The 15097-nt window shown below is 48.2% G+C and overlaps 1 protein-coding gene across 1 annotated transcript in view; it reads left to right on the top strand.

Moving 5' to 3' along the window:
- LOC126529915 (uncharacterized) overlaps positions 1-15097 on the top strand; it is a 934270-nt gene that overhangs the window by 257178 nt on the left and 661995 nt on the right. The window contains exon 11 of the mRNA XM_050177364.3: positions 1091-1144. Coding sequence (XP_050033321.1) covers positions 1091-1144 — 54 coding nt within the window. The remainder of the gene's footprint in view (positions 1-1090; positions 1145-15097) is intronic.

Here is a 15097-nt window from a genome sequence, read left to right as displayed (position 1 = left end):
AATGTTCTGTGATCTGTTGCATAAAATAAAACGTGGAATGTTTTAGCTTAGATGCCTTTTTTTAACAGTTAGAGTCAGGCAATAATATCATTCTCAACTGGGAAGCAGTCACGTTCTGTTATAAGGCACTTTGTTATTGCAGAAATAAATACTTTTTTTTTTTTGCCGCATGTCTATAGCCGCTTTTTACAGAAGTGTGCAGTGTGCTCATGTAGTTACATGGCAGCAATTGTGGCTAGTTGCCAGCACAGCAATTTACTATGAATAATGTTTAAAAAAAGCGCTATGTGGCCTATGCGCTATGCGCTAAATTTGATGCGGCCTTTCGTACATAGGGAAGACAGGCCGATGTATTGATGTGAGGCTATCGGAGCACTAGAATTCTTTATACAAGAAATCTACAAACCTGGCAAAGCAGTGTTTCGCATGCGAGTGCAAGCCGTTCTTTGATGACACAAAAATCCTGTTTGTGCATAGGGATAGCATTACAAGGGAAGTGGCGGAAGCATTTCAGATAAAGAGAAAAGGTAGTGGGTGTGTTAGTCAGCCTTCCGTAACCTTATCTTTGAAGAAAATGGGCTTGCTGAACCAGGGTGAACAACTGTTTTAATCTAATCCGCGACCACGAGGCAATGTGTTGGGAATGAGAACTGTTTTTATTCCCATCGAGCATGCGCGCACGCTTGATGTAAGGTTTTAAAGAAGCCATCGCGCTTTTTCAAATAAACGCAGTTGTAATTCAGCGCCGTATGTGTCCCATCCTCCTTTCTGTTGATCGATGTACGTTTTAGCGCTGTTTTTAAACATCATGGAGAACCACCAACTTGCCCAATCTGCCGTTCTCCTTCAGTACTATGAATATCCCCAATACTTCTATTCGAAAACTCCGGAAACAGCATTGTATAGTAAACAAAGAAAGTTGTTATAGATTCATAGCAAGCATCGAGTTATATTTATTTATATGCCTATAAAGAGTGATAATTAGTTTTGCAATTGCACAAGCTATATTTCCTAGCATCGCAAGTGCGAAGCTTGCAGATTTCTTTTTTCGAATCGGTCATTCTGTTCTCTGTTGTCTCTATCCACACAGGGTGACGGGGGCGAAGATGGACGGCCCGGAGCACCTGGCCCACCAGGCCCTATGGTAAGTTATAGCACTGTATCGTCATAGATAAACAGACAGCGCTAAATAAAACCAGGACAAGCGCAGACTGCCGCTGATTCGTCCTGTGTCATCTTGTCCTGGTTTTATTTTACAGTGCCCTTAGCTATGAAACAGTATAAACTGCGTCAAGTTCGGACACTTTTAAACTCTCTCATCAGTGCTGTCTGCAAACTGCTGAATCACATGTCACTTAATAATCAGTTTCACAGTGAAGCCGCATGTGCTGCAGTCTTGGTCCGTGCTCGCCAACGATTATTTCGAAAAAGTGGACGCCATACATCTGGCCTTAATCTTTTACAGCGAAGCTGCATACCTCAACTGCCCAAGGAAATTTTCTTGTCGTTGTGGTAAGCAAAGAAGTCCCCGTACGTGGGCCGATCCTGGAGATAGTGCAATGCCGCGCCGACCCGCGGTGGAGGTGAAGCAGGCGTTAAACGGACCCTGAAACGATTTTGACGATTTTGTACAAACGTACCGAGTCGTTAGAGTAAGTTCTTGTGATCGTTAATTGACGCATGTAAGTGTGCCGCATAAAGCGTGTAATTTATTAAAATGTTTTAAACATGTACATCGCTGCCAATCGCAGCACATCGCTCGGCTGAGTTTTAAGCTCCCGCAACCCAATTGAGGTCATTTGCCCCAATGAAGTCATTAGGGCGATCTATCCGATTTGCTGCCCAAGGCGCGTAATCAATTTTTCCAACTTTATGGGGAACAAATGTTGTTCGTAATAGTTGCAACGTTAGCTAATTTGTTTCTATAAAAAGAAAGTAGCAGAAAGAGAATGCACAACAATTTCTCACTATGCTTAAGCACTTCCGGCACACAGCAAGTGTCGTATGCTTCTGTTACAACGTGCTCCATTTTCACGAGAGCTCTGCGGTCAGAGTCTATCTCAGTCTTTTCGCGAGCACCATGATTCGACTTTGTTGCGTTGCGGGCTGCAAACGCAGCGACTGGTAATATGTCAAGCTGCGACATCATGTCCCTCTGCAAGGAAGCAGACCAGCGGAGTGGCTGCAGCGCATCGGACTGCTGCTATCCAATCGGCGCCTGGATTTGCGCGTTTGCGGCCGTTACTTTACACCGGAGGATTACTACCGCAATAACGCTTCGCGAGTCCGGTATTGGGGTAAACGCAAGCGCAAGGGTACAGGGCCTGGCCGTTTGACCAGGCCGTTTCACGGGATGAGCAGAAGCGCAAAGGTAAATCGTCTGCGCGGTGCAGCCACCTGGTGGCACTGAGCTCAACCACACACAGAAGCAGTAAAGAAATGTATTCTTTGCTACCCATGTACATTTTTCGCAGGAGTGTAATCATTAACACGTTGTTTTTGTTAATGCTTAAAATGTATCACGTTTGGTTAGAGCAATATTACCGCTTTGCTTGGCTGGTTAAGCTCTGGGCTATCAAGGGGCTGGACCGTGCAGATGATCAGGCCACTCACGTACGTGAACGCTTAAGTTCCTCCATCAGCTTGAGTTTATAGCTCCAGCCATCCGTCTAAACGCCCACCTCGCCTGTGGTTACCGGAATACCAGACACGTTCGGCGCTGCGACAGAATGCTCGTAACGCATGCTGTTTCGATAGCTATCGCTTTGGGTCGACTGCCAAGCAGCTGGCAGAGAGTTTGGAGATGCTTCGAGCGCTGGCTCTTAGAGAACCGGAAGTCGACGACGCGACGTGCCATCATGACGCGGAGCCAGTCAAGGCGGATCCATAGAGAAAGAAATTCGACAAGAAGGGACACTCGGCAAAAACTGGCAACAGAAAATACGTCACGCTAGTATTAACGCCGACAGTTTGCTGCCGCGAACATCGAAAAAAGAAAGAGAATGTGAAATGAAGTTAACAGACATTGTTTCATTTCTTGTGGTTTCCCAGCGAAACTAAAAATATCTGCGTAGAAATTAATTTACACTTTGCGGTTTACTTTTCTTCCATTGCCTAGCGACAGGAGAATGACGCGCCAGATGCATGCGTCATTTGTCAGACACGCCGCCGAAGCGAGCGAGCGGCGCATGTGAGCGTTGGCCTGTTCGGCGACCCGTCTGTCTGGTTTTCTAGTTTTGGATTTAGGCTGGTTTGTTGGGCTCCCGGTCAATTCTTGCGTTCCTTCTGCACTTCGACACGGTACCACTGCACTATTAGGCTACGGCAAGGTCAGAAATTTTGTTCGACATTCTGCGACGCATTTCAAGCAATTAGGCTTACGGCACGGAACCTATAGACTTGTGACGCAGTCAGCGAGAAGCAGCTCGGCCGCCGTGCCACAGTTAAGTTGAATTAATGACTCGTACTGGGAGATGTTTGCGACGCTTTCTATAAGGCCCAACATTATTTTAACTTATTTCGGTAGTTTTTGGGCACGCTGATTGCACAGGGCACTGTGACGGAGTTTCGCGTGCAGGGAATCTTGCTGGGAAAAGTTTTGGCGTTTATGTAACCCTCAACATTATTGTAACTAATTTCGTTACTTTTTGGGGTACTTTTCAAGCGCAGTGGCCGCGCCTGGCGTGGTGATGCGGTTAGCAAAAAGCAGCTCGACCCTGGTACGCAGTTAAGCTTTGAGCTTTAATGCACTGACAAGTTTGCGGTGCTTTCTCTGACGCCCAACATTGTTGAAAATTAATTTCGGTACTTTTTTGTTACTTATGAGGCTCGCTCACCGCGCCTGTCGTGACGCAGCGAAAAGCAGCTCGGCCATCAGTAACAAAGTTAGTTTGGCATGGGTACTGAATCTTACTGCGACAAGCTTGCGACAATTTCTGTGGCCCCGCGGCATCTTAAACCATCTTTCGGTGCTCACACTTGTCGAAAACGTGACGAGCAATTGCCAAGAGTGATAACACGGGAGTGTGTTGCTTGCGCCGGCAGAACGCGCAGAAGGTAAAGCCTAGGAGCTCGAACATCAGGAACTTGTAGCTTGAAAATTCTCTCTTTTGAACGACTGAAGACAGGCTTTGCACCCATGCATTTGTCTTCAGCGCGAATAGAAGGAATTCTGCAATCGTCGAGCATGGTTTGATTGAGAGCCTGTGTTATGGCCACCTCTGTGTATTCGTAGCGTACTATCGCGTCGATTGTAGCCACGTTCTTTTGCAAACGCGCTATAGCCCGTGCATTCGTGCTCTTAAGATGCAGGAAATACGGCCCGGGACGAGGGAAATGCTCGGAAATAGAACGTTTTCGTGGAATGTAGGGTATTGTTTGGAATTATTCGGGTATTTTCTACGGCGTATATGTAAAAGCGAACTGCTTTTGTTTGTAATGCCGCCCATTCACTACGTTCGCACGTTTCGGCTCTGCACACGTAATACGTATGTGTTAATACTAAAATGACTCATGCTTGTAATTTAATTTCTTCAGCTGACGTCGTCCGGTGGAGCTTTGTGCGGGAACTACTGTTGCTCACCTGGTGCCACAACGTTCAATGCGCAAAAAGCCCACAACGAGCATTTATATAGAATAAAGTTATCATTTCTTCATTTCACAAGCGGTGTTACGTCTTTATGAAATTGCACGTGTAGCACATATTCGATGGAACCTTGTAAAGATCGTTTGCAATCAATTTTACCTAAAATAATTTCGCACGAAGACCGAGCGCGGTTGAGCTGTAGAAGCAAAAAGAAAAAGAAAAAACGTGCCTATCAGCGCAGCAGGCTTAACGCGTACCAGCTAGCGTTCAAAACGCGCGCGCCCAGAACTGAAACCGGAAGTGTGGTTCCGCTATTAACGAGGACGGCTTGGTGCACTGAAGTCAATTAAGAGGCTGGGCTCTATGGGAGTGTCCGCTCTTGTTGAATCCTTTCTCTATACGGAGCTCAGCCCTGATCACTCGAAGATCGAGTTGAGGAGAAAATGCATGACTGTAGAGGAGGGTAACTTGTAATTGTCCGTAGCTCTTAATATGAGATGCTTCACACAAATTGTTGTGCGAATGATTAACTTTTGCTGTACATTGCGAGTCTACACATTTGTCCGAACTGTTTAAGGGGCTCTTTAAGCACTCCCCATACGTAGGCCGATCCAGAAGACAGTGCAATGCCGGGCTGGCCCTCGGCAGAGGTGAAGCAGGCGTTAAACACTCCCTATACGTGGGCTGATCCCGAAGACACTACAATGCCGGGCCGACCTGTGGCAGAGGTGCAGCTTGCCATTAAGGGGCGCACATACACAGCTTCGATGGTCATGCTTCTTCAGAGTGGAAGCGCACTGAGATTTTTCCTTTGCACGCTTTTCTTAGCTACATATTCTTTTTACCATGAAGGTAGCAATTCCTTACCTTATGAATGGTGTTTGAAAGAGAAGGAAAATCAAATGTAAAGAAATCTCCAAGAAACTAACGACGTGTAGCCGCATGGTCTGGCGTCTTACGATGCTGACGTCTGCACTATGCTATCAGCTTTCTCTGTAGCTTCGGGCGTTCTTTTTCGGGGCGTCTATCGTGCAAGGTTCCGTTTTTGCTTTCTGAGCTAACCGGGTATGCTGGAAGGTGAAGGAGACTAAATAGAGCTGCGCGCAGCATACGAAACTTGTATATCCTGTTGTTAGTTGATACTATGATGCCCTGTGGGCGTCATTATTCTAATAATAGGGCCTAATTATCGCTTATAATGCAACAATAGCGCGGCATTTTTGGTTACCTTACCGTGATCTTCATTGTCGAAGAGAGGATAAAAAGCGTGCTACTTCACTGTCCTACAATTCAAGATGCATAAACGAAACTGCCAACCATTTGCCAAAGCCTGCTCATCGGTTGCAATACTTGAACATGTGGTACTTGCTCATTGAGAAATATAAACAAGAACCAATTAGAGCAACGGCTGAATAAGCATAGCTATAACGCTCAAGTCATTTTTCGCATATATATTGTCGTTACTAGGCTTTCTCGATTTCTTGCCATGAAGCTTCAGAAAGCACAACGTGTCCATGCCTACCGTTCTTACAGTGCCCTGAATTGGCAAGTTGAGACACAAACAATGAAATTTGGTGCTAACATTTTGTTCTTGGTGGTTGAACGCCATTAAATGCACATTCCCTCCACGTTGTTCTTATCTGTTCATAACTGCAGAGCCCAGCAATGATGCTGAAATGGGCCACAAGAACACAATTTATTGATAGTGTTTAACGACCGAAAGCTACTTACAATATATAAAATATCAACTCAGTGGGGTCCCAAAAACTTTGACAATACCAGGAGTTAGCTGGTTTGCAGAACAATTTGAGTACGTGCAAAGTGTTTGGCAGCAGCATTCCGACGCATCTTTAATTAGCAGCCTGACGGCTGACGTAAGAAGTGAGAGATAGACATAGGAATGAGCGCTCTCTCCCTTCCCTTTTCTCACTCCGAACGCTTGTTGCCACCTAAGATGCAACATTAACATCACGTCCATTCTTCGATCCTTCCTTCCCACATGACATTGTGGCCGTAACGGTCAGAAGACTTAAGCTGCGGCATCGTGCACTACAGCGGAAGACTGTAGACGCTGACTCACAGCAAAAGCATTGTGCTTCGCTGGAGACAGAGGGCCCTTTATTCCACATTTCCGAGAGAAATCTAGCTGAATGCAACCCCAGAAAATGGCATATAACGTCACTGCATTTAGAGCATTTAGAGTTACATGCCTTTTTATTTATTTTTTAATCTTCTCTACCACATTGCGTAGTTGGAAGTCGCCGACAGGCTTTGTGAAACTAACAAAGTTAGGCTCAGTTATGAGTCCTGGCGGCAAGTATTTTGGACATGCGTGAAAGCGTCACCTTCTTCGTAAGTTTACAAATATTAGTTGTACGATCCTGAACTTCAGATCGTTAAAGGAAGAGAAATGAATTGTGTACCGTCCACAGTATTTGGCTTACACAGAATCATACGCACTAAGGCATTTGGGCAGCAAAATTTTGAGATGCGCAATATGTAACGACATACTTATATCACATATAGCAGGTTCATTTACTTACCTTGCGCAGCTCGGAAATATATATCCCTTGATTTATAGCACAAAGGGACACCAACGAAAACTAGAAGCAAACAGGACTAGCGCTACTCTGTAGCGCTCGTCCTATTTGCTGCCATTCATCCTGTGTGTCCCTTCCTGCTATAAACGAAGGACAAGTTACCGTGTTAAATCGCCCAACTGTGCAACATTTTCCGTTATATATATATATATATATATATATATATATATATATATATATATATCCCGACATAGAGAAACACAAATATAGAAGCTAGCGCTTAGGTGCGCAGACATATACACATTACTAATAATCATGGGAACATGCATTTACACCACTGAGAGAGAAACAGCAGCGGACATGCAATTGCCTGCTGAAAGCAACAGTGCGCCGACCCGCTTGAAAAGCAGAGACATATTCGCCGACAATTGCAATACTCCCGAATGTGAAATATGAGCGCAACTCTATACGTGTTTTTGTTTCGCCATATGTTGGCTGGCACGGACAATGTGCCTCGTGCGGTACGTTGCCAATGGAGCGAATGATACGTGGCCAGTTACACATTCTCAGTGACACACGTTGGCGTGCAACAGGTTTTTTGAAGAGCAGTACGTACTTTAGGCTGCATACCCAGTGGCTTATACCTGGTGACCCAAGTTGCTGTCAAACAGCAGGGAAGAAGTTTGGGCGTGTTGATAGTTCAATCGTAAGATGGGATACATAGCGCAAAAACGACACAAGGACGAAGCAGGAACACCGACGTCTTACTTCGTCCTTGTGTCCTTCTTGCGCTATGCGTCCCTGCTATTAAACAGGTTCATTGAAGAGTAGTTTAGCAGAATGCGTTGTTGGGCAAGTTGGTTCATTGTATTTGGAAAGATTGGATGCGCTTTGTAGACGATCACAAGGAAGAAGTCGGGATAGGCGCAAGTCCAGTCTTTCCAATTTCATTGAAGAGTGGTACATACCCATTGGCGCAATTGCAACTACCGAAATTCACACCGAAGAGGTTCATTGAAGTGTGGCACGCATCTAGTTTCCCATACAGTGGCACATGCCCAGTGACACAAGTTGGCGTGAAACGCCAATTTGTGTGGCACATACGCAATGTCACATACTCTTGAACTATGTTGCTACAACGATTGGTTTCGAACCCCCTTTCCTCATCGCAGCAGACCGATGCTCAACCGTTAGGCAATCAACTATCGACTGACCCAAATTGGAGGGAGCGCAGTTAGCAATCCCGAAAACTGTGTGCAGTGTCCTAGGAAAGCTATTCGCATTAAAACTCGAATTTGTAGATAAATGAGTGAGGTTAATTGGCAAAAGGGACTGATTGGCTAGTTAATAATGTGCTTCGTGAAATATGTCACGACTATCGTACAGTGCCACAATGGACTGGGCCGCTATCATGAACTCATTCGTAAAGCCGGCGTTCGGTTTCGTTTTATGTGATTGTACTAGACCGAGTCGATATCGCGGCCTAGGGCACTCTAGGCCAATTGCGTGAGGAGAAACTGAACGTCGGCTTTTCGAACGCCTGCAAGATAGTGGCCCTGCTCGTTTAACCGCGATTATCATTCTTAGATAAGTTCATGCACTTTCGTGTCGAACTGCCTATCTGCATCTGTCCTTTGAACCTCTTTCACGCCAGCTATGGCTACTAGGTATGTGCGACTGGTTATGGCACGACTTTTTAATTAACCTTTCGGATAACAATTTGGGTGACGGGATACGTGCCACTGGGTATGTGCCGTCCGTCAATAAGCCTCTTTCATGCCGACATCCGTCACCGGTCCGGTCACCAGTCCGTATTAGCTCTGTGTAGGCCCCATTCAGCTACGCGCCACCAGGTGGCTGCACCTTGCAGGCCGTTCACGGTTGCGCCTCCACTCGTCGCGTAAAGCGCTGAGTCCGCTTGAGTTTACTCGCATACCGAGCACACCTGAACTCTCTAATATTGTCTGAACATATACGTGCTACGCGTGTACTTCGCGGCGGTGCCGTTAGAATGCGTAGCGTGCGCAGAGGGAATCGAAAGTAAGCACGTGAGGAGTGCGGATGCATACATGCCTCATCCATGACGCGTTCTCGCGGTCACAATGCGGCGTTTCGTTACATTGCTTCAATGCTGAACGCACTAACGTGGACATTCATCTCGATATGGATTCTGCTCGAATATTCGGCACGTGGTTAATACTGTCGCAGCACTGCGAGAATGAGATAGAAGTAGAGTGGGGCGCGTGAACTCGGGCCTGTACTCCGCGCCTTTCCTGTGGCTTCCTCCTGGATCCCGCTTCACGTGTTGGCAGAGTCCTCACATGTTTTTTCTCTTCGCGAAACTGCCGCCTCAATTTCATATAGAGTTAGCACCCGCCGCTGGAGGCGTAACTGTGCGTCAGAGGGCATGCAAACGCTGCTATCGCCGTGGTTCTGTGTGGGGCAGCCTCGGTATTCTAGCTTTCTAAAATTCTGCAACGGTTGCTCTACTTTTATCGGAGTACTTTTAACATTCCACATGTACCAATAACTACCTGACCGAGCCTTCTGCATAAAATGAGCGCCCGGGGAAAACAAATAGCCTCTGAAAGCATGCAGCTTGCCGTGGTCTGTCGGGGAAAATATAATTGAGATTTTACGCGCCAGTATCGCGATATTCTTACAAGCACGGCGAAAAGGGGTTTATTTAGGCGTGCGAGAGCAGAAACGGCAGGCTACAAAGAACAGGAATGGCCGCTGCACAGTCTTAGTTCTCCTCTTCTCTTCTCTTCCTGATCCCCGCGTCTCTTTTACGCGCTTGGACGTAACATACCTCTCCTCGCAGACGAAGCCCACTGGGCGAGTCATCTAGCTTGTCGTGGCGTGCATGATTTAAACCGTGCGACATGCGCGACTTGTGTCCTAGCAGAACGTCTACCAGTGTTCGTGAGGCGCGCGAGAGTATAGTTCACTTCGCTGACTTTGTCGATGGCAATATACGGTCCATCGTAGTTTGCCAGCAGCTTTTGGCACAAATCACGCTTCCTTGTAGGAGTCCAAAGCCAAACGAGATCACCAGAGCGATATGTAACAGGCCGACGTCGTGCGTCGTAGCGGGCTTTGGAGTTTTCTTGTGATGCCAAAGTCCGCAGACGCGCAAGTCTCCGAGCCTCTTCAGCGAGGCATAGCGTATCGGCGACCGTAGGATTGTCGTGGTGGTAAAAAGGGAGGACAGTGGCGAGCGTAAACCGGGGCGGCCGAGCATATAGAAGGAAGAAGGGGTTGTAGCCGGTTGTCTCGTGCTTGGTGGTGTTGTAGGCGTAAGTAATAAACGCTAGAACTTCATCCCAATTCTTGTGATCGGACGCAACATACATGGAAAGCATATTTGTGATTGTTCGATTAGTGCGCTCAGTGAGGCCGTTCGTTTGCGGATGATACGGCGTCGAGTGCCTGAGGTGCGAGTTACATAAACGCACAAGCTCTTCCACGATATCCACCGTGAATTGACGTCCCCGGTCGCTTATGATAACACCAGGCGGTCCATGTCGCAGAACAATAGCGTGAAGTAAGAAGAGCGATACTTCGGTGGCGGTGGCCGATGGTATAGCCGCCGTCTCGCAATAGCGCTTGAAATAGTCGGCGCAGACATTTATCCAGCGGTTCCCCTTAGATGACTTTGGAAAAGGGCCTAACAGATCAATTCCAACTTGCCGAAATGGTGAGCTGGGAGGCGGCCCAGGTTGAAGGAGACCAGATGGGGCAGTGGTTGGGCGTTTCCGACGTTGGCACGGTATGCAGCTGGCGACACACAACTCAACCGAATGTCGCATCCTGGGCCAGTAAAAGCGTTCTTGAATACGATAAAGGGTGCGCACAGTGCCTAAGTGACCGGAGGAAGGGTCATCGTGCATAGCCTGAAGGATTGCTGGCCGGAGACGCTCCGGCACCACTAGAAGGAAGCGTGCACCCGTGCTTGAGTAGTTCCTTTTTTGTACAGGAGCCCGTCACGTAGACAGTAGCTGCTTGTTGCACTTGTATGGGCAGAAGTGAAGAGTGGCTCCAATTTGGTGTCTGTCCGTTGTTCTGCTTTGAACGCATCGATATCTGGAAAAGCGGATGGCACAGAAGCGACGAGATGATCAAAATCGTCTGCGTCGCAATCCGTCGTGGTAAGCGGCATACGGGAAAGGCAGTCTGCGTCAGCATGTTTTCGGCCACTCTTGTAGGCGACAGTGAAGTTACATTCCTGCAACCTCAAAGCCCAGCGCGCAAGGCGACCACAAGGGTCGCGAAGGCTCACGAGCCAGCACAGCGAATTGTGGTCTGTGACGACTAGGAATGGGCGTCCGTACAAGTACGAGCGAAATCGCTGAACTGCAAAGATTACAGTGAGGCATTCTTGCTCTGTCACCGTGTAATTTCGTTTAGGTTTGCTTAATGAGCGGCTTGCATAAGCAATCACGTGCTGGCGGTCGTCATAACGTTGGACCAAGACGGCACCCTGACCGACGCCACTAGCATCTGTGTGGATTTCTGTCGGCGCAGTAAGATTGAAGTGGCGAAGGATAGGTCGGGAGGTCAGCAGGAACCTTAACTGACGAAACGCAGACTCGCACTCGGGTGTCCACTCAAACTGTTCGTCCTTATGTAGCAGATTTGTCAGAGGATAAGCGACGTCAGCAAAACCAGGAATAAATCGGCGAAAGTAATAGCAAAGACCCAGAAAACTACGAAGTTGCTTCACTGAATACGGTGCACTGAATGCCTCAACAGCTGCCGTCTTGAGGGGATCAGGCCGTATACCGTCTTTGTCAACAAGATGACCCAGCACAAGGGTTTGGCGGTCACCAAAGTTACATTTCTTGGAGTTCAGAACCAGGCCGGCGTTTTTGATGCAGTCGAGGACAATACCCAGGCGCGTATTGTGCTCATTGAATGTGCGCCCGAATATAACAACGTCGTCAAGATAGCACATACAGATTTTCCATTTTGACCCACGCAGAATGTCCATGAACCTTTCAAAGGTTGCTGGAGCGTTGCACAACCCAAATGGCATCACATTGAATTCGAATAATCCATCCGGGGTTATGAAGGCTGTTTTCTCCTTGTCTGCCGTGTGTATCGGGATTTGCCAATATCCTGAGCGCAGGTCCACTGAAGAAAAATAAGAGGCCGAGTGAAGGCAATCAATTGCATCATCAATCCGGGGTAGCGGGTAGACATCCTTCTTAGTCACGGCATTTTTCTTTCTGACGAGTATGACCGGAGCTGCCCAAGGACTCGAGGACTCTTGTATTATCCCATTTTTCATCATGTCACTCACTTGTTCCCCAATTATCTTGCGCTCGTTAGGCGACACGCGATAACGCTTTTGCCTGATCGGGCGCGCAGATCCCGTATCGATACTATGGCGCGTTCGTGACTCGGGAATCGAGAACGCTTTGTCCGGCTGCGCAAAGTCAAACACTGACAGATGCTTAAAAAGCGTATCCACCAAGGTACGGCGCTCCCTTGTGCTGAGCGACTTGTTTATCATAGACAGAAGCTTTTTGTCTGAGACGTGGCGAAGGTCAGCAGGTTCACACGGCGGGTCTGTTAGTACGGCTACGGACGAAGACGTGTATTTTGTAAAGTAGGCGAGTTTCAAGCCGTCTGGAAGCAGGACGGGTTCTGCCGAGCAGTTGGCCGTCCACAAGCCAGCACGCCCGTTGCCGATAGACACCACACAATAAGAGACAAAAACGTTCTTCTTTACACAATTTAGATGCATTGGCTCTACGGAGGCATCGGAACTGTCTGGAACTTCACCGCAACATACAATAGGCACGCACGCAGAGGTGGACGCAGGCACAACAGTATCTGCAGACACACAAAGTTCACCTTGACTGCAAGTCTCCTCTAAGAGCCCAGACGAAACATGGCCATCGACGCAAACTTCCCCCGTGCGACAATCAACGGTCGCAGCACACTGCCGCAAGAAGTCGATGCCCAAAATCACTTCGTGCGTCGATCGGGGAATAACTACAAACTCCGTCGCTAAAACCCCACCAGCCAAGGATACTTCAGCAGTGCACACACAAACAGGGCGCAACGACTCGCCGCTCACTCCACAAAACGTTGCAGCCTGGTCCCACTGAAATACAACTTCGCACCCCAACCGACCTTTAAAACCGAGACTCATTACGGATACAGTTGCTCCGGTATCCACTGAAGCCATCGTAGAAACACCATCAACAAGTACATGCACTTTGTTCTTAATTATAAGAACTGAAGGTGGCATTTCTGTCGATAGCACGTGTCGAGCGACCTCACCCCCATCGGCCGCGCTGGCTAGTTTTCCGGTTGTGAAGGCGAGGCAGAGCGGCGCACTGGCGATGGAGATTGACGTAAACGCGGTGCACGAGAAGTTGGCGGTGGCGTCAAACTCCTGTCAGATGGCGGCGAGCGGCTCCGGAAGCTTCTCTGCCAGTAATCGTTGCCAGGGGGGACGCCAGCTGACCAAGAGGTGGTGTATGGCTGTTGAGTTGTCCTCGTAGGAGGTGTGGTCCTTGTTGAAGACCCCGATCGACGATTCCAAGTTTTTGGGTGACGATTGCAAAATCTCGCTATGTGGCCCGCGACACCGCATTGGAAACACACCGGCAGATGCCGCAAATTTCGATGTTCTTCCATGCAGTCAAGCATGTTGCTGTCGACTGCATAGCAACCTGATGGGTCACATTCATCATGGCTAGGCATCGCCCGCGGAGAGGCGTGCGTGCGGCGAGGGTGTTGGTCCTAGTCATGATCTTGATAGCTTATGGTCCCTCTCGTTTGTGGGGTAGACCTATACTCGACGGTCGCTGAGTGAACCGTGGGTTGCCATGCGGTCGAAACGGCCGTGTTTCTCATCTCGTGTGGTGAGTACGCACCAGTGATGCCAGGTGTGCCATGGTACATCTCTTGCCGATGGAGAACTCTTCGCGAACAATCTGCCGTATTGTTAATGGAAGGTGGACACACGAACTCAGGTCTACATTTGCCACCGTTGTGACATTAGCCAGGCAACCAAACTTCGGTATTATCCGTCGCATCTTCAGCGTCTCAAAGGTCCTGCAGTGGCGAATGACGTCAGACACGGAATCCAAGCTTTCGTTGCCGATCAAAAAATTGTAGACGTCTTCGGCTATTCCTTTCAACAAATGTCCAACTTTTTCATCTTCAGACATTTGAGAGCTGATAATTTTACACAGTTTCAGCACTTCTTCGATATAGCTTGTACAGGTCTCGCCGGGAATCTGAGCTCTTTGCGAAAGCGTCTGTTCAGCGCGTTTCTTTTTTGCGCTAGAGTCTCCAAAACACGCTCTGAGCTCCTCTACGAAAAGCTCCCATGAAATGAGCATGTCTTCGTGATTCGCATACCAGACGAGCGCTGTGTAGGTAAAGGAAAACACAACATTGGACAACTGTGCAGTCGAGTTCCAACCGTCAGATCGGCTCACCCTTCGGTAGTTCGTGAGCCACTCGTCGACATCTTCTCCGGCTTTTCCTCCGAAAGTGAGTGGCACCCGGTGGTGTTGCCACGGAACGCCAGGTGCTGGCCTTGAAGCCGCGTCAGAACCTTCGGAAATCTGGCAGGCGTATTCAGTCATGTCAGGTGAGTGTGGCGGAAGTCCGGCAAGTCGACGGCTTCGGCGAAGTTGTAGCAGCGTAGGCTCCGTTGTTACGAGGTGTACCCCGCATCTCCAGCAATTTGTTACAAGCACGGGGAAAAGGGGTTTATTTAGGCGTGCGAGAGCAGAAACGGCAGGCTACGAACAACAGGAATGGCCGCTGCACAGTCTTCGTTCTCCTCTTCCCTTCTCTTCTTGATCCCCGTGTCCCTTTTACGCGCTTGGACGAAACAATATCATTATGAGGCACACCATAGTGGGGAACTCCGGATTAATTTTGACCACCTGGGATCCTTTAGCGTGCACCTAAATCTAAATAAACCCGCCGCGGTTGCTCA

The sequence above is a fragment of the Dermacentor andersoni genome, chromosome 5 (genome assembly GCF_023375885.2).
Source record: "Dermacentor andersoni chromosome 5, qqDerAnde1_hic_scaffold, whole genome shotgun sequence".
NCBI classification, from domain to species: domain Eukaryota; kingdom Metazoa; phylum Arthropoda; class Arachnida; order Ixodida; family Ixodidae; genus Dermacentor; species Dermacentor andersoni.
The sequence above is the reverse complement of the archived record's forward strand: the minus strand, read 5'-3'. Positions and strand labels throughout refer to the sequence as shown.